This window comes from Aphis gossypii, chromosome 3 (assembly GCF_020184175.1).
Source record: "Aphis gossypii isolate Hap1 chromosome 3, ASM2018417v2, whole genome shotgun sequence".
NCBI lineage: Eukaryota > Metazoa > Arthropoda > Insecta > Hemiptera > Aphididae > Aphis > Aphis gossypii.
The window spans coordinates 1,448,600-1,473,145 of NC_065532.1; the positions used below are offsets into that span (position 1 = coordinate 1,448,600).

At 24.9% G+C, this 24,546-nt stretch overlaps 1 protein-coding gene across 10 annotated transcripts in view; it reads left to right on the top strand.

The window, feature by feature from the left end:
• Positions 1–24,276, top strand: part of LOC114127870 (uncharacterized) — a 48,265-nt gene extending 23,989 nt beyond the window's left edge. For 2 of the 10 annotated variants that reach the window (XM_050202531.1, XM_050202530.1), the window contains exons 2-17: positions 4,656–4,942; positions 7,109–7,227; positions 7,665–7,817; positions 8,276–8,433; positions 8,491–8,621; positions 10,005–10,147; positions 10,246–10,369; positions 10,741–10,902; positions 11,212–11,388; positions 11,452–11,591; positions 12,519–12,694; positions 14,302–14,441; positions 14,510–14,647; positions 15,368–15,622; positions 21,404–21,553; positions 24,142–24,276. In XM_050202531.1, the coding sequence (XP_050058488.1) occupies positions 4,838–4,942; positions 7,109–7,227; positions 7,665–7,817; positions 8,276–8,433; positions 8,491–8,621; positions 10,005–10,147; positions 10,246–10,369; positions 10,741–10,902; positions 11,212–11,388; positions 11,452–11,591; positions 12,519–12,694; positions 14,302–14,441; positions 14,510–14,647; positions 15,368–15,622; positions 21,404–21,553; positions 24,142–24,213 (2,343 nt within the window). In that variant the 5' untranslated portion in view covers positions 4,656–4,837 and the 3' untranslated portion in view covers positions 24,214–24,276. Of the gene's footprint in view, positions 1–59; positions 244–3,460; positions 3,578–4,655; positions 4,943–7,108; positions 7,228–7,664; positions 7,818–8,275; positions 8,434–8,490; positions 8,622–10,004; positions 10,148–10,245; positions 10,370–10,740; positions 10,903–11,211; positions 11,389–11,451; positions 11,592–12,518; positions 12,695–14,301; positions 14,442–14,509; positions 14,648–15,367; positions 15,623–21,403; positions 21,554–24,141 lie in introns of those variants that run through there. The other 8 variants (XM_050202527.1, XM_050202526.1, XM_050202529.1 and 5 more) reach the window with 8 other exon arrangements.
• The last annotated feature ends 270 nt before the right edge of the window (positions 24,277–24,546 follow it).

Here is a 24,546-nt window from a genome sequence, read left to right on the forward strand (position 1 = left end):
TCTATTTGTGCATATATTATATAATATAAATAAAATAAATAATATTACATATGTTTAAGGAGGCTTCTTTGAATTTTCCTATAAATTTCAATGTATATTTTGAGTTTCATGGCAATTTATTGAGTGTAGGAGATGTTATCATTACTCTGATGGATACTGATGGAAAAATTGATTTAGAAGTTTCTTTGAGTTTCCCATTGGACGAAATTGTGGAATACAAGTTTGCCTCTCATCCCATGCTAAGTAACTATTATAAAACTTGTATTTAAATGAAAATTGTAACTCATTAATCATTATACTAACTTCATTATCATGTATTAAAGTGTACAAGTTCATGTATATTTTGTTATATTGACATTTCACAATTTATAAAACTCATGTCACTAAATAAATATAATTCTTAAAATATATTTCACAATTTATAAAAATATGAATCAGTTAGATCATTGATAAATACATAAAATAAAATTGAAAAAGTCAAATAAGATGTAATTGCAGATATCGATAGGGTTTCCTGAAGATAAGTCAAACAATCAAAAAAATCAAAACCTGGCTTCTTCAAAGTAATACATATAATAATATCTAGGCCATAGCAAAAACATAACTTGTTTCATTATACTTAAGGGTGGTTTATTTTTGATAGAAAATATATTTAGTTGATACTTTGGAAGGTTAAAAGTAAAAATTCCAAGTATTTTCCAAAAATTACCAGGAAAATCGCAATTTTGGCGCAAAACTACTATTTGACATAAATAATTTTGTTCTTTTGTTATAATTCAAAAATGACTAACCATAGATACTTAAAATTTCCACCAAATATTTATGTTAAAATTATCTACATATACTATAGTTATATATTTTAAATTTGATTCTATTTGTGCTATTTATACTTATACATTTTCAATTACCTACTTTAGTTTTTATTCAATAAATAACGATAGGTAACAAATTTATAACTGAACCAAAGTTCTTAAAAATTTAATACAAAATTGTACATAAGTTGTTCTTATATCTTCATAAAAAATAAAGTTGCATTCGAAGTTTAAATTTGAACGGAAATATAATTTTATCAGAAATAACAATGCTAATTATTTTGTTATAATTCAAAACATCATTATTTGTAACTTCACGGTAACTTAAAACTTTTACGTATATTATGAATTATTAAATTATGCTATACAAAATAGCATTTTCAAATAATATGTTTATTCATTTTAGAATATTATTTATTTATACAATAAACCTATTCACACTGTCTTACGTTGAGATGGTTTTAAAAATTAATAATATAATATCAATATGGTATATATTATTATTATAATAATTAAATACCAAAAATATAATAAATGTGCTGTTTCCGAAAAAAAATAAAATCAATCTATCTACTGCGTAATACTAATAGTCATATAAACGACTTTAATAGTTATATCAAAAAACATACGTAAAATATTTTAAATGATTATTTAAGCTCATAAATCGTCTACGCTTGGAATTATTTTTGTACATAAGTACAACGATACATCAGTGAATTCAAATTTAACACATCCAGTTACGCACTCAACACCTGCTATACAGCCCATCTGTTTTAAAACTTAAAGTATTATGATTTTTCATTCATATTAGCATGATGCAATGGGATAATTAAATCATAATTAGGTTAGACAGATTAGATACTAACATATTTTACTACCTATGCTATGATGTACACAGTAAACTATAAAGTGTTTATAACACTATTGCTGCTTTAAATACGATCGTGATCAATTTTACGATAATTTATAATTAAAAAGGTGCAGTTATATGTGTTGATGGGGGTGGGGCGTGCCGGTTGAACTTAGACACCTTATGATATTATAAAATTGAGGCCCTAAAAATTTAGCCTCATGGTTGCAAAACACTTTATATAGCATTAAGCATTTTTAGCTATAAAGCATTTTTCACTTGAGTGTGAATAACCATCGTTTTTATTATAATAAAAGAAGTACTCCAAAACCTTATGTCATTAATTCTTCTTTTTACAGTACAATAAATAGTTTCAAATATTTATTTAAATTTAGTAACATACAAATTTGACAATTAAAATATTAGCCATCTATAATGTTATAAATTCCTATATTACCACATATTATTTTTATTATTATCATTATAATAGTATTGTATACTACTCAATTAGTATTTAATATAATTTTATTGTTGTTACATGTCTTGTTAGGAGAAATCCTAAATAAAAAATAAAGCCCAAAATTCTGTAGGCACTACTTGCAATTATTTAAATCTGTGTACGCTTAAATAATACAGATTAAATAAATAATAATTGACTACTACTATATTTCTTTATTAACTTACCAAATAATAATAATAATCAATACAGTATCATTTTTTAGTTTGTACACTTTAGTATATGATAAGTTACAAGTTGTTAAGAATAATTAAATCAATAATCATTCACATAATAACAACATATTTTTGTTTTGTGTATAAAACATATTTATACGTAATAAGTCATACACGTGTTGTAGTATTTTATAATTTTATTATTAATTTCTATTTGATTTACCATTCTATTATTCATTATAACTAGGACTCGGATTTAAAAGCATTTGCTTTTTTTTTTATAAATGAAATAGAAATCTAATTTTTATACATAAATTCATTTCACGTCATTCTGATTCCAAATAAATCAATTTATTTTTGGATTTTTTTTTAAGTAAATGCTTTTTTATTGCTTTTTTTAAAATTATACCAGCTGTGAATTTTTCATAATGCTTATCATGCATTAAAATAAAAATAAAATAATTAATAATTAATGTAAAAACCTACAATTCGGGTTATTATTGTTTTCGTTATCGGCTTGTTTATTAAATTTAAATATATTATAAGTATAGATTATCGATTTATATATGGCATGCAGTACCTATGCGGTCAGTATGGCTATAACATCAATATCGATCATTTCAAAATTTTATATTTAGTGTAGTAATTTGAAGCCTCTGGTATGATTGTATGAAGTATGCACTGATCATTCAGTAGTTCAATAGATGTAAAGAGTTCGTCTTCTATGTATAAAAATATTCTAACGAACAATAGTCAGTTTCACTATTGCAAATAGGTATAGGAAAGTAAATGGTAAATAATTCTTTTTTTAAATTAAATTAATTTTTATACATTTTTATAAATAGTTCACGTTAATTTTTGGTCATAATTTTTTTGTTGCTTTTTTAAAAAAATAAATATGGTTTCTTTTTGATTTTTTAAAACAGTTGTGTATTTTTTTTTTTTTTGCTTTTTTGTTTTAAAATCCAAGCCGCATTTATAACCAAACTAATAATAATTATTTTATTTTCCAAACACGTTTAAACAATAATTAATACTCTAATAATGTATAACTACTAGTTAGTAGTTATGATTTATAATATTAGATAGGCAGGTATTAACTAGTTTGTTTTAATTTGGTTTTCAGTTTATTTTGAATCACTGAATGAAGTTGAACAAATCTCTCTAAAATCAACGAGCAATAATAAAAACGATATTAAACAAACATGGGTCTGCATAGTGGACTTGTTGCCATTAGTGTATGGTAATTAATTATCAAAATCGAATGATATAAACATTTTATCCACCAACAAAATCTATCCGAAAATCAGGATTTTTTAATCAAATATTTTATTACTATAATATACCCCACTAGTCGTGGTAGTAAGAGTATTTTTATATTAAATATAATTTTAATAATTTTTATCGTTATCGCTGTAGCCATTAGGTACCTATTCTATAATTTGTACATAATACACAAAACATGACTAACATAGTATTATATGATTGATCTGTTCAATTAACATACTGTCATAATACAATATTACATATTACATAATTTCTGATTTCTGATATTTTTATTTTTCGTGCGCGTGAAGATATGTATGTATATAATCATTAGTCACTAATTGAGAATATTATAGAAGATGAGTTTAACCAATTAAAAAAAGAGCGTTTTACAAAGACTTTTACATGCAACAACATTCAGGTCATTCTATGAAATTACCTGTTATCAAAATAAATATTTTTAACTACTTTTAATATGTGCATATTTCGTATTTATATACATACTTATTACTTGTGATCGATAATACTCTAATTCTCATATACCTCAAATATAAATGGCAAATAACGACTTCATTCATTTCAATATACCTTTTAAGAATATTGTAATAGTTAACAATCTAGTTTATAACCTATTTGTATAACTGTGATTCTAACATATAGTACCAAACTTAGCAAGAATACAGGGAGTGAAATACACTGGGAGGGGGGCAACAATGAGGAATTTGTTTTAGGCAACCTCAAATTTATGTTTTGGATTTTCTAACTTTGTTAAGTGATAAATTATTATTATTATTATAGTAAAAAAAAATATATTTCAAGATAATATCCACACCCTTTTATTTTAAACTGTTATGGACCTTCATTTTTATCAAATACCAAAAAAATATAATATGATTGTTGTTTTAATTTTCTTATAAACATCAATTTTTTTTAAGAGTCCTCTAATTTTTAACACGCGGTCTATCGAGATTTAGATTTCCGGTGCTGATAATATAATATATACTACACCATTGTAATACATAAACGTGTGAACTAATCGTACATCATATGTATAGGTGATACTAGTGATGAAGTGGAAACAAGTGTCAAGGTATGCGGACAGTACCCGTTGAAGGCGATCGGCGAGCGCAATCAAAATTTGCTGTCGGACGCGGCGTACTTGAACGCGGCTTTATCGTGTCCGACCAGACTGAATCGGATTGGATTGACGACGCCAAACAACGTTCTAAACATCGCTATGCACGGCCTGTATAATCCGTCGTTGAGCGGCCGTCGACGTCAAAGTCGCGGATCGGACACCACGTGTTCGGCCATACTGCACGTGCCCTCGGCAATCGACTCGGTAATAATAATAACAACACCTTACAACTTTGGCATGCACCATATAATTCGCTGCATAGTATTATACAAAGTGCTATAATGACTATAATGTATATATAAGTCATGATATTATATATTCGTTTTTTTTTTTTTTTAATGTATATAATATACGTTTTATTTCTTTATTCGTACCTAACATATACATGCACATTATGTAGGTAGGTTTAATATTATTATCGTTTTTACGACTGGGATAAGATGAGACCGCTCTGGTTTTGCCCGCGCACAACCCGAATAATAATATTACATACCTACCTCTATATTATATGTCCGAGAAGGTATATATAGATATATAATATATAAACATATAGGACAGTGCCGATATAATAATAATAATAATATTATAATATAACAGTCATAAATAAATTTGGTTGGAATTTTTTTTTATTATTATTTTTTTCTCCCGAAAACTGTCTCGCGCTATAAATTTTGCCAAAAAACAAATACGCCCGTCGTAAAATATACCGACAACGGCTCAGCATGAGTTCGTTTATCGATTTTTTTTTACTTTTTCAAAAACAGCCCACACGCCGCCGCTGCCGCTTGTTCCACGCCGGCATTACATATGCCATATAGATTCCTAATGTATTCACAAATCCTATAAGTTGAAGTGTATATGCAGCAACTTAAAACTAAATCCGGTCCGATTGTAAGCTAATATATTTTTTTATACAAAAAATAATATTTTGAGAAAATGTTTCCTTTTTTATTGATCATAATATTCTGGATTATGATGTATAATAGGTATTACTTACGTTCTCACTCAATAACTCGACAGATAAAAACAAATCCAATGTAATAATACTAATAATATTTATGAGCACAAGGCTTATATAAAGTATCTATATAATAAGTAGGTGTATTCTAGCATTATAATAATTAACGAATTTAATGAACATCCCCTCAATAAAAAATTTCTAGCTATAGCACTGGATAATAATGTATAGTAATAAATAGGATATTATAGTGTTAAATTAGTAAAATATTTATCTAAATAACGTATACCATTGTAACATCTCATTAAATACCCTAATAAAGTAATGAGTAATAAGTAATGACATTGACATAGAATAATAAATGTAAAATTATGATATAATATGGTGTCCATATATAGGTATGTAAATACAAATTTATACTGTTTAAATTTATTCATACGTCAAAACAATAATCCAATAAAAGCAATAAATCAAAATCAATGCCACCATACCCGGGTGTATAGAGTGTATATTACGTGTAACTCTAAGGCTCGCATTTATATATTTTAAAGAATCTATCAACAATTTTACATCTCAAAATTCTCACGAATATATAATTGTTGATTAACATAAAACAATTTAAATACCTACCTATAGAAAAATATGTTGTGTTTATAATTTTACAATATTTATTACGTCTATATAAATGTTATTATGTGATGAATTGATTTAAAAACTATTTTAAAATATTAAATTGTTACAAACATTAAAATATTTGCACTCCAAGGGGAGAATCTTTTTTCTATTTTTTTTTTTTTGTTTGTTTGTTTAAGAACAAAATTCCAATTCCAATTTTGATGTGGTTTTTAGATGTACCTAAGTGATATAACAAAATTTTCTGTTGTAGTCTTAAAAATTAAATATGTCTCTTTTAATATTTTAACCAAATGTAGTACTTAATAAATACAATACATATACGATTAATACAATAAAATTACACATTAAAAACATTGAAGCTTTTAACATGAAAGTATGCATTAATTTCTGTTAGGGTTTTTAAATACTTTGAAAAACTCTTTATCAAAATTCTAATGCCAGAACCAGTTCTTTTCATTACGGTTGCAGTTCCGCTTTTTTTTTTTTGTGCAGCATAGATGAACAGAAACTATAACTGAACGTTTTTAATAAATTAATTAATAAACTTTGTTAATGATATCAATATGAATCCTCAATTCTCATCACAACTATATGATTGTAATAAATAAAGTCCGTCATATTAATTAACCATCACACTAATCATTGACATTAAAATATATAAAATATACATGATAACTGATGTTCGAAGTTGTTAACTGAGTTGTCAAATAACGATTAATAAGAAGTTAACAATAATATACAATGTATAGTGTATACATAATATATCGTTTATATAGGAAATCCATAGCTCTATATTTGAGCGTGGCACGTTCACGGACGTAACGAGGGACGTAAACGATCTGCGATGGTTCAGCTTGGATAACATGCCGGCAACCGTATCCACCACGGGCCAGAGGTGCGTTATCATACTATTCCCACGAATTCACGTGTTTAGCCACTTGAAGTCGATCTGCGGTAGGTCAAATATATATATATACCCAACAAAGACTAAACAAAATGAAAAAAAAACGGGTAGGCTCCACTTAAAACAGACACACAGTATATTATATTATAATATGTATACATGTAAAGACAATAGAGAGAAGTTTATTCAAAACAGCGTATACAATAATATTATATATAGAAGTATATATGTTAATATTCCATATACATAGTGTTGTCCGTCATTTTGATATCTTGTGATTGTTGTGCAGTAAAAATCCCATAGATGATATTTTGGTATCTAAAAATATTCCCAGATCGATACAGGTGGTCTGAATTAAACTCAAGAGCTTCGTTGGCGTGCGTATATGTAACATGATGTTGAAATCAAAATTGTCTTTCCTACAATAGGTTCGAGGAATACAGTGGCATAGTGGTAAATTCGGCAAAAATTCCCAAACCAAAAAACGTACTGTTCAAAGGACCCAGATTCGAATGGAATCTATGGAACCGATTTCTCATGAACGAAATATCATCATATGCATTACAAGAATTTATTTTCAAGTATGTACCATTGTTTTGTAACCTATAATGGGGATACAGTAACTGTATCCTAAAAAAAAATATCTAGAGCTAAAAAACGTTCAAAAAAAAATTAATTTTTTAAAAGGAAACAAAAAACAATATTTATAATAATTATAATGAGAGTATCCTTGAGCTCTGATTATTTTTAAGTAAAATGACAGCTGTAGCGTCTGTAGCTTTACATTTATTAATATTAATTATTATATTTGTACTTTTTATGATATTAGTATTAAAAGCAATAAAACATCATTTACATCACATAGTAAGTAATTTTTTGTAGTTTAAAATATATCTAAATGTTGTTTATTAATTTTAATTATAATTATTATAACTATTATCCATAATAAAAAATTTTCTTAAGATACTTTTACATGGAAACTTGTAACATATATTATTGAGCTACGTCATCATTTTTATTCATGAGTTATTTTTATCAGACAAAGATATCTACTTGTCACATTTTTATTTAACGAAAACAACCACATAATGATTAACAATACTAGAAAAACGCCTTCTCGGGATTCAAATATGAGCGTCAACAATGAAGTAATATTTGTAGCTTTTTTGGACTTGTCGATGTTATTACAACCAAATTGTATAAAAAATTGTTTGTGTTTAACACTTATCTGAAATAATGTATTTATATTTATAGGCACTTCAATAAGATGTTTGTCCACTGTTCATAGTATTGACGTAGAAATTGTAAAACATAACGAATTGTCATTCAAAAATTTTGACCTTGGTAAACTTATAAAGACAAATATCGAAGAAGATTTGAAAAAGGTTTTATAATTATTTCATACATATATCCTTAAATTATTATATATTTTAAGTAAAATCTATTAGGACTTGGGTTGTGAGATAATAATATATAATAATTTTTTTTTAATCTTATTTTATTCACAGTAAACTGTACAGAAAAAGATTATTGACGTAGATTATATAGGTAATATACATATACATATTTACCTACTGAGTATAAAACATAACAGAAAATATACTAAATAACAATTTGTTATTTCAAGTTAATTATTGAATATATAATAGTTATTTTCAAACAAATATATATTTAATATTTATCTAACACTATCATATACAAATTCACGACAATATGTATAATATTTCTAGTAATTATCCGGTGGAAGACATAAGCGCTAAAATGAGATCGTAAAAAAGTATAAAAATCGTATCGTACAAATGCCCCAAAATCCTAGGTATTTGTGTAAAAAAAAATTTGGGTTAAAAAACAACCAATTCCCTAATATTTTGCATATTTTCATTTATTTTTATGTATATTAGGTATATATTCATATCAACTATTAACAATTTTAAATATTTTTAAAAAGCTACTTATAAAAAATGTATAAAATATTAATTTTGGCGCAAATAATTTGTTATTTTTATATCTTTGACACTCATGTCATACAGTCTAATTATCTACATTTAAAAATATACTTAGATACCTTTAATAACAAAAAAAAAACATAGTATAGGTATTTTAAATGAATTAAGCACAGTTTAATTTAGTACATAGGGGTAAAACACTATTGGAAATTGGTGTACAAATCCTTGGAAATCATTGGAAATCTGCAATCTGGAGTAAAAAAATTTGTATAGTTTACCCTTCATTTATTACTGTGCAAAGTATATCAGTATAGTTAATTGTAAAAATGATAGGTACTTAAAGACAACTAATCTTAATGACTATACCATTCAAAAAAAAAAAAAAAATTGTCTGTGATTGAATATAGATTTATACATCTCAACTAATAATTGTGTTTACATTAAATTGTATTATTTGTATTGAATGAGATTATTTATGAATGAAAACATTTTTATAGAGAATATATATTTAAGTCCGGCGCGATTATGATAATGCGTGTATATGGCCATAATATTGTATTATGAAATGATAGATCGCGAGGGGACAAAGTCATGTAAATATACTACAATAGAATTATAACTCCAAAGAGTAAAAACTCTTCTTTTTTTTTGAAGTTTGGTAATTGTCAATAACGGTGGATTGATATATTTGTAAAAGTTTTTGTTTAATAAACATTATTGTTTATGTTATCACGTCACAGCTCTAACAAAAATAATATTTTATTATTTTATTGTGTATTTTTATTATACACATTGAATGATTATAATATTACATTTGTTTAGTCTAGAACAACAGTGCTAGACGCGTCTGACAATGAAGGGGTATCCACTCAAATGTCAACCGAATGGACATTTCCTTTTGTAGTTGTTGACATTTCCGTGAATTATTCGCTTTACGATCAGTATTTAAAATATTTAACATCAAGGTAACTATATATGTGAACGTGAACGTGTAGTTACTATAACATAAATGTATTAAATGCATTAATTAGCATTATAATATCACTTAATTGTGTTAATATAGACAGATCGCTCTGATGCAGATGAATATTATTTCCGAAAGCCCACAAGCTGTAATATGTAATCGGCCTAAGTTAAATAAGTATCAAGATATATTAAAAACCATTATAGAAATGTTGATAAATAACGTACAGATAATATCATATTATTAAAACAATGGTATAATGCACAAGTTAATATATAAAAACTTTTTTTTTTTTTGTAAAATTAGTAAAGTTATAACGGTCTAGACATATTGTTATGTATAGAACCGCAATATTGACCATTGTAAATATATCGTTTTAAGTTATAATATGAAAAAATGTCAAACATTACTTCAGAACTTCAGAAGTAATAGGTACATAGGTACAACGGTAATAATTTATTATTATATATTTTCAAATGGCATTTCTGTAATTTAATGTAATACAATGTAACAATGTGCGCTATACCATATTTTCAATGAAGTGCTTTTGTAATAATTATACAAATATTATAAATTATGTTACTATACAATTAGTTGGAGAGAATTAATGATCAATATAGTGTAGATGTAGAAAGATACGTTCAAGAACTTCGAATTTCTGAGACCTACGAGTCAATGTATTCGTTGTTGTTTGGCGAAATCCAGCTGTATATTCGAGAAAACTATGAAAGTCCTATGATCGGTGAAACGATTCAGGTAAATATTCAATAATGGTAAATAGCTATAATGAACGGCAATCGCTGAATTTTCATTAAATGAAAATCAAAAATCGTTTAAAATGCAAAAGTATAATATAGGTACATGATATTTTAAAAATGTCTATTGTTTTATTCATTTTATATAATTTAATTTACCTAATAAATGGTTTTTCACGATATTATAAATATTTAAGTCTATCTACAGATAATAATAGGTATCTACTACATTGCCGTTAGTGAATAATATTACAAATATATATATACACTCAAAATATAATTACTATTAAGTATAATATGTTTATTTTAGAGTTTCGTAAATCGTATTTTCACGGATTTGGTGAATAAAATGAAAAAGGCAGTAGAATCATTTGAGTTTCCGCAATCTGGTAGTGTTGATAGCATACAATTTGAACGTGTGATCGTTTACGCCAGAGAAGCGGACGAGATGGAACAAGCGGAACGCGCCAAAATATTTTACTTTGACGTAAGAGCGTCTTAGATGAAAAAAATTAGGATAACGACGCGTTTTAACGTCCGTCCATTTCAGTTAAACTCTACAGCTGGTGCAAGGTGTAACCCGAACTACTGGTTATTGTATGCTAGTTTATGCTCAAGGCGACTAGATTTCGATACGGCTTTGGAGTATGTCAAAGAAGTGTTACTAGTCGACAGTGGCAACCGAATCGGGCGAGTTTAACAGGGCTATAAACTAGTATAGTTACTGTCACCGTAAAAAACACTTGTTCATAATATACAAAATCTTAAGAAAAAAAAAACGAAATCGACTGACAAAAATCTAGCACATAATTTTTATAATCATCACTTTCAAAAAAAAAAAAAAAATTAAAAAAATACGTTGATATTTATTCTGCCCGTATTTTGTATTACATTAATGAAAAATATACGTATTTCTTCGGCATACATAAAATATAAAACAACCGACTTTCTTCTTAACAAATTTATTTGCAATATAGATAAATAATTTTTTTTTATTCAATCCATATCCGCGTAAATAAGTCAATATAATTTCAGTATGCAAATTCACTGAAATGAATATAATCTCTGATTTCGTTAAATAAAATTATTTCTTATTATTATTATTATTATTATTATTATTTATTTCGCACTATAACTTTCAAATCACATTGCAATTCATTCATGCGGTTGCCCTAAAAATGTCAATACTTATTAAATAGTTGATATTATTAGTAAGTCATAAAATTGACAATATTATGATGTTAAATATTATTATAGTACCGTTGTAATAATAATATATTATGCCATTTTAGATTTAAAAATGTTCTTTTAACATTCAACTGCTGAGAAAATGATTTTGATAGTTTTTTAATTTATACCTACTTCCATCATACATGTTAACATAGATAGCTACTATCATTATTATATTACGAATATTTTTGATATGAATTAATTAAAAAAAAAAAAACAAAAAAAACACATCATTGTAAAATAAATAATACATTCATCACTTCGTTCAGAATCTTACATTATAAATCTCTTGATTTTATTCTATTCAATAAAATCAATTACATTTAATAATTACAATACAAAAAGATTATAAGGGTTGAATTAATTAACAATTATTTGATTATTCAGATTATTTTTATATGCTGCAATACAGTTGATCATTCACGAGGACAACAACAATGGCGAAATCGTGTTGAAATCTTTGATAATGAGTCACGGAGACTTCAGCGAAGTGTACGCCTTGCTCAGTGTTCACTATTCAAGATTGAACATGTATGAATCCAGCTACATCATGCTGCAAAGGGGTAATTATAGTTTACTTAATTTATTCCATGTATATTGTGTATTTTAGTAAGGTGAATTGGAAGGTAAAGTAAGATTTATTGTTTATATTCATACGGATAAAATGTTGTGAAGCAATAAATTATAAAAATATTTATTTAGAAAATATTATTAGGTATTAATAAATTTATGAAATATGCGATACTTAAATGTCAATAAATACTATAAAGAATTTTTTTTTACCTTTTAAATTTTAATATACAATTTTAAATCACTAAGTGGATTAATTTATTTGAAAATTGTGTTTAACAACCATCATATAAGTTAACTTTTAAAACATTTATATTATATTCTAAAACAATAAAAATTAATATAATGATAATACTATTTTGTAAATAGTAAATATTTGCAATAGGTAACAACAAACCAACCTTAAAAAAAAATTGAAAAGATACCAGCTGCAGCTATTTAAAAATGTTAATAAACCATTTCTCTACAGAATAGTGTTTAAAAATCGTAAATAATATATCTTCATCATAAATAATGTTTGTATCAATGACAAAAAAGATGGACCGCTTATAGCTGAATAGTAGGTGTCGAGTGCGATTGGGTCACCTTAATGGATCTATTAAATTTGTATTCAATGATATATCATAGTATACAACAAAAAAAACTATTCTAAGTGAAGACAGTCAGTCTATCATTAAGTATATTTCATGATCCGTTACAGACGATGCAGATATTCTAAAGTACAAAAACATTTTGTATTACATAATATAATATTAAATTCATTGCATTATTGCACTATAAATTGCAGTTTAAAATTTGAAGCTAATTGTATTTAGTTCTCAAACAAATAGAATATTTTTATAGTTCAAAAATAGCATTAAAAGTGTTTAGTTGAAGTTTAGAGTTAAGTTAATTTATTGTATCATATTTACGAATTTTAAACAATTTTCAGAAATCTGAAATAAACTGTGTTTCAAATTTCAAGTTTTAATATCTCTATTAAAACTCAATCAACAATGACTATGCCTTAAATAAAATACTTCAAAATCTTAACTATAAGTATCTATAAAATAAATAATAAATCGATTCATATATTTTTTAGATATTTTAGTGCCAGTATTTAAATGACTTATGAGAAACATTGTATTACAATTATTTCAAACCTTATCTATAAAAATTGAAAATTTCATAAATGTTTTTACTCCCTCAAAAGGCAACGACAAATAAAATAAAACATCATAATAAAGTCATTACATTCATCACACCACTCTGAATCCAAAATGATAAAAAAATATATATATAATAATATATAATAATATATAGTGTTTTAAATTAATGGAACGAAATTCTAATAAACATTTTTACATCATGCATAATACATGTATGAGTATTATATAATGTACATACATTATACTCGTATAATATACTATATAGATATAGTACCTAATTCCTATAATCGTTATATAAATTGAATCTAAAAAAATATTTAGATGATTTCTAGTTTATTACCTACTTTCTTTAAACAACTTATTATAATATTAAATAAAAATTAGTAAATAATGAACATTTATTATTTTTACTCGCTTTAATCGTTATTTATCTATTAATAATGCTGTCTTAGCTGAAAGGTGTGTTAAAGTAGACACATTTGAAAATAATAGTCTCATTTGTGAAAATCTTTTGAGTTGGACACCAATAAGTCATGAAAACGATCCGTTGATTAAGTGTACAATTTTACTATTAGAACTCGAATTAGTACAAGTCAGTTAAAATAATACAACAATAAATATAATTTTTATGGAATTATTTTAAATTATTATATTTTTAAGTTGGCGAAATATTGTTTAAAATGTGTAAAAAATCAAAGTGAGCAATACCATTATTACATGGCAGTATGTGAATACAAAAAAGGAAATCATTTAGCAAGTTTAGAACATTTGAAAAATCATAAATTGATGGAAAAATATGTAAGTATTATACTAAAATAGATATATATTATACAATAGAATTACCAGATTTAGAAATTCCCAAACTGGTACATCACATGAACTTTTTTATGTAACTTATAGAATATACTAATATAGTGAAAGATAAACCTAATAAACTCTAATACTCACTATACTTTTTTACAATATCATAAAATTATATCAAGTTGTTATACTATGATATATTATATAATTAGGTACATATTACCTAATAACGTACTATACAATTAATATTATACCTATTGAATAAATATTAAACAATACAAATAATGATTTAATTATGTTTTATTTTTTATTTTATTTAAAAAATGTATTTAAATGAGAATGTGTAAAACAACTGTAATATGCAAATTAAAAATTAATAATAATACTTCTAAAGGTTTCAACATTTTCCCTTTAAATAAAAATTATAAACATAAAGTAACATTTTAAATACTGTAATCTTATATCATTATTAAAAGGTTATTTAAACATATGTATAGTATACTGTATATTTATACGGCTATATATTCTATATATTGTACTAAACCAAAATGAGAACATCAAAATTACTACGAATAAACACACTATAATAAATTATAAACGTTAAAACATAGGTATATAATTAATTTAATAAATCAAATCACGCTTGCTAGCTAACAGTCATTTAATTAAAATAATATTTTTATTATTGAACTTCATAGAATCTGTTTTTTTTTTCAGAAGAAAGTTACTGACGCATTAAAATTTCTTAACGATATAGAGTTAAACGAACAACTTGATATTTTTGAAAATGACTTGCTACACATAATATATTCAGAACCACCTAGCAAAGAACTACATTTAATATATTTAAAAGGAGCTATACATTGCTATAAAAATGAATGGTATGTCAAAGGAGCGGAAATTTGTCAAATTGCTTGCACTGTATTACGCACGCCAATGATACTCACATTGTTAGCCAAATGTTTAATACAAGTAATTTTTTTATTTTTTATTTAGTAAATAACTAACAAAAATATTTTTATTTCCATAAATGAACATGTAGGTAGGTATAGTGTTATACATTTGTTTATTAAACCGAGAGCCTTATAGAAAAGTGTTTAAAAATGCATGTAAATAAAAACCAGTTAATCCGTGTATGATTTAAATTTAAATTTATCATTTAACGCATATTATTCTCACTTAGCAATTTAGCATAATTTCTGATTAAAATGTGTATATTAATAAAAAAAAATATAAACATATAAGTAAGTATATATGGTAAAAATATCTAATGTATATTTTTTATATTTTTTGAGCTGCAGACGTTTATTAATAATCAGGTCTGACTACACTAGTACAGTATATTTTTATCATCGTATCTTTATAAGCTAAATATTAATAAATTCTGATATCAATAGGTTATTAGTTAATAGGTCATCTAATGTTTCAATTTATAATCTATGTGAAAGAACAATAGACTATTATGATAACAAATTGTAATATTTAATTACTCGTTACTTCCTGTGTGGGTTTTAATTATTTAAAACATAATTATTTAGTTTTATATTGACAATAAAACGCATTAGTTATGGAGCTTTTTATAATAAATATATATACCTAATTAATAATTGAATATTATTAATTAAATATTAAGTTAATATATGTTAAGCCTTAATTTATAAGTATCATCCAAAAATGCTTAACTTTGTACAAAATATTCGTATTGTTAAAATAGCAAAAAATACATTTTAAATGTTCACATAATAATAATGGGCGTTGGCTGTTTGAGTACGAGTATACTTTTTTCACCCTAAAATTGCTATAAGTCATTTTGAACTTGGTCGTTTGAAATAACTGCAAATTATTTTATTGTTTTTTATACCATTTTTTCTGCAGCATGGTTTTTATAATTATTTTTAATTTATTGCAGCTGTTTAATTTATAATTTATGTGTCCTTAATATTTATGTCAATTTTCACTTTTAAATACAATAGTGTATAATTCGATATTATTTGTTTTTAAGATAACAAAGTACGTATTCACTAAACATTGCCTCGGTTTTTTCTTAATCTATGAGTTTTAATTAACTAATAGGTTCTTTACTCATCTTCCACATATTTATTTAACACTTTTTCCCGTTGTTGTTAAATCAAGAAGAAACATTTGAGAGTCAATAAAGTTAAAGGAGAATTAGTTAAAAAAACAAATCAGCTCATTAATCTGCCGATTTCTTTGATAACATTAAAAATGAAAACAATGTAATAACCAGAGTAAAACAATTGTTCGACGTTAATTTAACTGTTTTTTTTTGATTATTAATTATTGTTTTTTTTATAATTATGAAATATTATAATAAATTATATGAGAAACGTATTTAATTTATTTTCATATAAAATATTTATTTTAGATTATAAAATACAATGATGTAATTTAAATAATACAAATGTATAATCAGTATTACAATTTAATATATTAAATTTAAATGTATGATCTTTTATCTTTGGGTAGGTATTTCTGGAAAGTAAAGTTGGAAACTACCTTGTTACGATTAATATTACTTTTTAAACTTTCATTAGAAATTATAATAATAATTTAAATGTTTAAGCTTTACACGCATTAGGTGCTAAATAAAAAATGTTCATGTACATCTTACATTTCTAGAAGAATATCCCCAATGAAAAAAATCCAATCATGCTAAGAAAAAAATTATCATTTTGTAAGAATTAATCAATTTATATTTTTACTCAATGATAATTAGGGTCTTTACTTAAATGCCCTTAAAAACAATCAAACTATATTTAAAATAAAACTAAAACTGCCAATTCAACTCAATAACTCGCTTAAAATTTTATTCACATTTTTTTAATATGTAGGCACGCAAGCGAGAGAAAAACAATGGTTTAACTTAGCATTTTAAGTATTTCTTTATATTAACAATAATACAAAAACAAAATACCAAACTAGGGCACGTACAATAGGTATTTAGGTAATTAAATTTAACGTGCACCACGCATTATTATTGATTGGCTTAATTTATATACAATATAAACATTTCTAAGACACAATTAATTTTATTTCTTTATTAATATTTGTAAACTAGATTTAGGTGATATTATTATTACATAATTTATAACATTATCAATATTATACAGTTATTCTTATAATTTATTAATATTTAATTACCTAAGTTTAACATACTTATTGCATTATTTTCTTAACTTTTATACTAATAAGAATAAGGATTTGTTTTCCTAGCTTATAAATTTATTTTTCAGGAATTTTTTTCCAACTATCGTACATTTTTGGTACACCATACATATAATATCTTAATGATAAATATACTGAAAATTAAATTCTGTTAACAAAGATTAATTTAAATATTTCATAATTGCACTTTTTTAAGCTGTGGAACTTTTCTAACTAAATAGGTACAACAACTGTCTTACAATACTCACTCAAATTTACTGTTGAAATCACGACTCACATAACCTACGATTTTACTTTACACACTCAAACATATGTTTGACAGCTTCCTAGCTTATACTAAACAAATTAAACATAAATTAAGTATCCATACATTATAAAAATATGCATATAACATACGTACCTATGTGAAACGGTTATAATAATTTCGTACTATTGAACCACATCAAAATTATAGATTTCAATTATAGCTCATACCTCATAGTATTATTATACAATTTATTTTGGGACATTGAATATTTTTTATTTAGAATCTAATATACTTAAGTATAAAATTCTATAAAAATGCTTGAAAGCAGTGGTCTTTTCCAATAGGAAAACAAGGTTCCTAGTGTATAAATGTCCTTGTCGCGTGTAACCTGATCTAACCTTTCAGTAAATAATCTAATAACAAGCTGCATCGACGGAAAATGATGACTTTTCGTCATAATATGCTCGAGGAGTCTTGATATACCTAAACATAGTGTATATATAGTATTATTATTACACATTTTTTTTCACTTTGGCACGTTTCATTATCATAATAATATATATATATATATGTATCGTATAACGGCTAATGGCTAATGCACTCTTATACAAAACCATCGGCGAGGTCGGTGTACACAATAATATATTATAACTACAACTGTGTATAGGTATTAATTTCAAGTTACATTACGATGATATGTATAGTTTCCGGATTTTCTAGAAAAACGATAATCTGTACAGCAGTGCAGTAAGTTTTGTTGAAACAAGTTTTTCGTATTCACCCGATACATGCCGCCTCCGCCGCAAAACGTCGTCCCCTCATCGGAAGAAGAGCGGCGTATATATATTTATACATAACATAATGGGAAAGTGTGCGTGTGTTTTTGTTTGCGGATATACACTTAGTCGAGTCATATGTATAGATACATTTCGCTGTACGAAAGATATCATCGATTGCGTTTCCTATTTACGGACGTAATTTAAGTATATATTATTATTTATTATGTATATATATATACTAAGAATGCCTTACATACGTGTGTGTGTCTCTCTAATCTTCGGTCATCGATAAAAGGTCAACTACATAACGCACCCCATTGTTATTTATTATTTTTATGTATTATATGTATAGGTATATACGCTGCCGTCGATTCCAAAATACGAGTCTAATTCGTTTTCCATCCCCGCGTTATTGATAAAAATCAACGACCGTGGACAAAAGCACTATATATACTGTCAGTTCAACCGCTTTATACATGTATACTGTACATACTATATTCAACTGCTTACAACATATAGACTGAATGTATAATATATATATATAATATATATATAAAGAGTGCCTTTTTATACATATATATGATGCTGATAGCTGATTGCTAGACTTGAAGTGTAACAAAACTTTTCGACGGCCGATAAATTTGAACTCGAACGCTATTACTCGTATATATACATTTTCAATTCTTCAACATGAAAATATTTTTTTTTTATCATACTGAAATGTAATTACACACGTTGCTATAAAACATAATAATTAATAATATAACTCTGTAACTATGTAGTATGGGTAATGCCTATATCTGATTGAACTCGGTTAAACTCATCATCCAATTAACCATGCGGTGATGTCACATATGGTTGCAGATATCGGCATTGTAACATGGGGTAGGTCTTAAAAAGACACTATACTCACATGTGTTATGTCTGTCTTAAAAAATAGTAAATTGTCTTTCAGTAGAACCGAATTTTAATTACTAACTCTAATATTAGGCTCTAATATTTAAGATCAAACTTATAAAGGTAAGGATATTAGAATTAGATATTAGTTAATAGTTATAATATCTCATCGGATTTTTACAACATTTTAATTTTTAAGCAAGTAATGAATATGTAAAATATATAATTATAAAAATGCTCATAAAGTCATAACTCGCTTAAAAATCAAAACATTTTAAAAAATCTACAAGAAAAACAGATAATTTTCTTACCTTTACTCTAATATTAAAACTAACGACACAAAATTGGTTCTGGTAGACTTCAAAACGCACATTTTTAAATAAAAAATTATATTCGTACCTATTTTTATAATTTTTTAATAAGCTATTTACTTTTTTGGATAACATTGTATATTTTTCATTTCATTTCTAAAAGAAGAATAGGTATTTTCCTAATGTATATGAAAACTAGATTTTAATTAATAATTGATTAGATAATAAGAAATAACTTATAATAGTATTTAAAAGTTAAATGGATGTAATGCAATTAGTGTAATTAGTGAATTATCATTTATTGTGATGTACCTATTATAGGTGCCAACCCCAGCAGCTACCCCTACATGGTAAGACTAAATATGCCACACAACTTCAATAATTCAAACTTTCAATTCTTAAGTTTATCTAATTAACAACTAATAGTTCAAAATTTAATTTTTACATAGTTCGGGAAAATAAAATAAAAATGTATGACGTTGTGAAAAAAGTTAAAAATTGTAAGAAAATATCGTTTAGAAAAAAAAATGAATTATGTAAGAAAAGTATTTTAAAAAACATTATCTCTTTTCAAGATAATACATTTTTACGTTTAAAAGAACGACCTTTCAATTATGATTCTAAAATAAACTTGTATACATCTTTAAGCTTTACTGCATCAGTTTACTTATAGAAATAAGGTTCTAATGAATGATGTCGAAATCATACCGATAATACATTACAGGTATCATAATATATTAAGTATAATAATAAACAAAAATAAGACAATACAATTTGTCCTTCGAATTATTTCAATACAGTTCTATTATTCATTTATTGATAAATACATAGACGTATTGTGGCAGTGTACACCTATATAATATATACCACCATTCACCAAACGAATCATTTGATAATGATTAAAAACACGTTGAATTGTCGTCGGCGAACTGATTTACTACTTACTACTTAGATATAAATACATTGTACATAATATATAATACATTATATTAAATACATTTAATATACAGGTACCTATTACCTAGTATAATAACTATACCAAATGTATAATATACGTATATGACTAGAGGCGACACATACCTATATAATTTTATAATTAGTTTATTAAATTATTCGCGTTCAACAATATGATATTATATACTTAACGTGTCCACGTCAGTCGTGCCTTTAAATATCTTTACATATTATATTATTTTCAATCTCAATATTTCTATAGGTACTAACTGTATAATAGAGGTATACCTACTATATTGTTGTTTTTTTTTTTTTTACTACAATCCATTATATTTATGTATATTTTATAATTATTTATTGTTTTAAACCTAATATTCAGATTAGTGAATTTGAAACAGCCGAGAGCGCACTAAACGAAGCAAACGTTATGGACATAAAGAACGAGGAAGTGTGGGCATACTTGACGGTGGTAAACATTAAAATGGGAAATGTCAGTGAAGCGAAAGTGTGTTACATACGAGCACTTGAAGTAATTATGATATTGATATAATAGTGTGTATATTTTAACGTTCCTTTAAGAAAGAATACTTTAAATACTATAGGTATCTTTATTATTATGATTTTTATTATATATTCTATTATCCTATAATTGTAATAATTATTACCTAATTATTTAACATTCTAATAATATTGTAATAATTATACAGTATTGTCAATTTATAGTATATAGAATTATATTTTCCATAATTTTATAGCCATCAGCTATGTACAAAGATAATGGTAATAAAAGTTGTTAAATTCAATAGAAAAGGAGTTGGTACATGCAGTGTGTGCAATTGCACCTCTAAATGTAAAAATTAAAAAAATATATAAATGAACAAATACAAACAAATATATGAACTGTAGGTAGATTTAACAATATATCTATAACATAATCGAAAAATTTCAAGTTTCTACGATTGCTATTTTTTTAATTATAATAAAATAACTAAAAACGTAATTTAGCTAGGTATATCAGTATATCACCTATAGTGTCGAATAGGTACCTAGGTACCAATCTATATAATAGAATCATTATTTTAATTTTTATCCTACCTAAGTTTATAAAATTAATTTTAATGAATAAACATCAAATATCAAATAGAAAATAATAAGTACCTAGTTAAATTTAAAATATAAATTACCTACTAATAGATGAATAATGATTCAAATGAACCTTACCAAATTTGTGTATGTGTTTAATATTTAAGCATTCCCAATTTAAAATACAGTAAGCCGGTAACGTCGGAAGCGATCTACATAATGTAATTCATTAATGTCGTATTAGTGATCTATTAAAAACTACACACTAATTGTTTTTTTTAATTATTAAAGTATGTGTAAATACTTTATTAATTATTAATTTACAAAAAATCATGTTAGGTACATAAAATATTTAAAAAGGTTGTTTCACAAAAATGTATTACTATTAAAAAAAGTTGATAGGTAGTTAACAAAAAATTATTATATTCATTACTCACAAAAAGTTATTTCATTTCGTTTAAAAACACATCGAATATTAAACCCTTTGATGTATGTATATCTCCATTCTCCATCATTCTACTTGCAACCCTTTCAAGTAAAGGTGAAGCACTATTCAATCGAATTAAACACTTTTGTTTTGTAATAGGTATTCCATAATCTTTTATCAACTTGCGGGTTTAGACCAGATAAGTTACAAAAACTAGGTATGATACATCATTTACTTTACATCTACAGTACCAATGTCTTACAAGTAGATAATAACAATTATGGAAGATTGCTTATAATACTAACACACCGTTTGTTACGCCTATTGTTAAATAAAAAAAACTATAAGATCAAGGTATTAAATATAAAATAACCAAAAAGTCTTACAAGTTATAATACAATTTTTGTGTCTACAATACCTATAGTAAGAACATAAGAATCTAAATAGCGCAGTGGAATGTATTGATTTTATAATGTTGTACAAATTATTTTTGTATGTGTACATAATACAATATAATTAGATACAAAACTTAAAATAGAAAAAATACTTCAATTTTCTACTTCAACTATTTTAGTGAGAAAGAGTTAAAAATTAAAAATACTTTTACTATTCTAATTAAATGGAAAAAATGGAAATTTTTATAATTTTGTTATAAATGGAAAAAGAATTTTACATTTTGATACAAGGTTGTACTCAAATAACTTCTACTAAAACCAAAAAAATCTAACAAATATATATTAACACAATATATATTTGGACAAAATATTTAACCAAAGAATAATAATTTTAGTTATTTTGTTGTACATAGTTGAAAAAGTATTTTCTAATTAGACTTTTATGTATGATAATTAAAAGCAATAATTATGTACACTTTAAGCTAATTTACACTTTTCTATAGCAAGGCATTAATGGGCGATAAATGTTAATAACAATAATTAAATACTATTTTAATAATTAAATATTAACAAAAAATAAATGCAATATCTTCTAAATTAATCAACAGTAATACTAATATTAAAATAGTTATATCAAAAAATATATCATGATTTAATATAGGCTGACAGACCACCTTCAATCAGATTTGTTTTTTATTGCAATGATTGATTAATTTGTCATATAATTCAAATTTAACACATACCAGTGACTTCATCAACGAGATACACTTATTCCACTGTACAGCAAGTTACCTACTTTCCCTCTTTTTTTTTTTGGAATCAATCGTGCAAGAATTTTATATATAATAACAAAGCCTCAAAATATGAGTATAAAATCTATTGAAATTAAATGAAATATACTATTCATAGACTATTGCAAAGAATTGTAGTCACAAATATTTACTAAATTAATACAATTAATTTGATAATTTTTAAAAATAAAATCAGTAAATTATTAGTCAAGTATATATTCTATTGATTTTTATTTAAGAATTGGATCATTTAACATTTATTATAAGAAATAGCAAACAAACAACATATACAAACAACTTAGTTAAATTTAAATTATTAAAAAAAGTAAACAAAAATTAATTTTAAGTTACATATCAAAATTTATATGAATTTTTAGTACTCATATGAATTAAAAATGAATTGGTAATTTTTTTTTTTCAGTGTGGACTACAAACAGAAATGAAAAACGAAATAAATAAATTATTTGGAAAGGAGTTGGATATACTTATATAATTAAAAAAAAACAAATTAACATATATTTTATTTATAATACATTATTTACTTTATTGCTGGCAATTTGGAATTTATCTGTATTATTCATTATTTTATAGTTAATATAGTCATCAAATTTAAATTGGTATATTTATTTTAGTCAATAGAGTAAGTAATGTCACTACTTCTATTTTTATATGAATATATAATTTATTCTAAAAATTTCAAAATGTTTAACATTCTTATCTCTTTCTTTCAAGCATTTATACTATTATAATCAAATGCCACTAAAAGTATTACATTTTTATTTAGTATAAAAGATTTAATGATTTTTCAAAAAATCTAATACTTAAA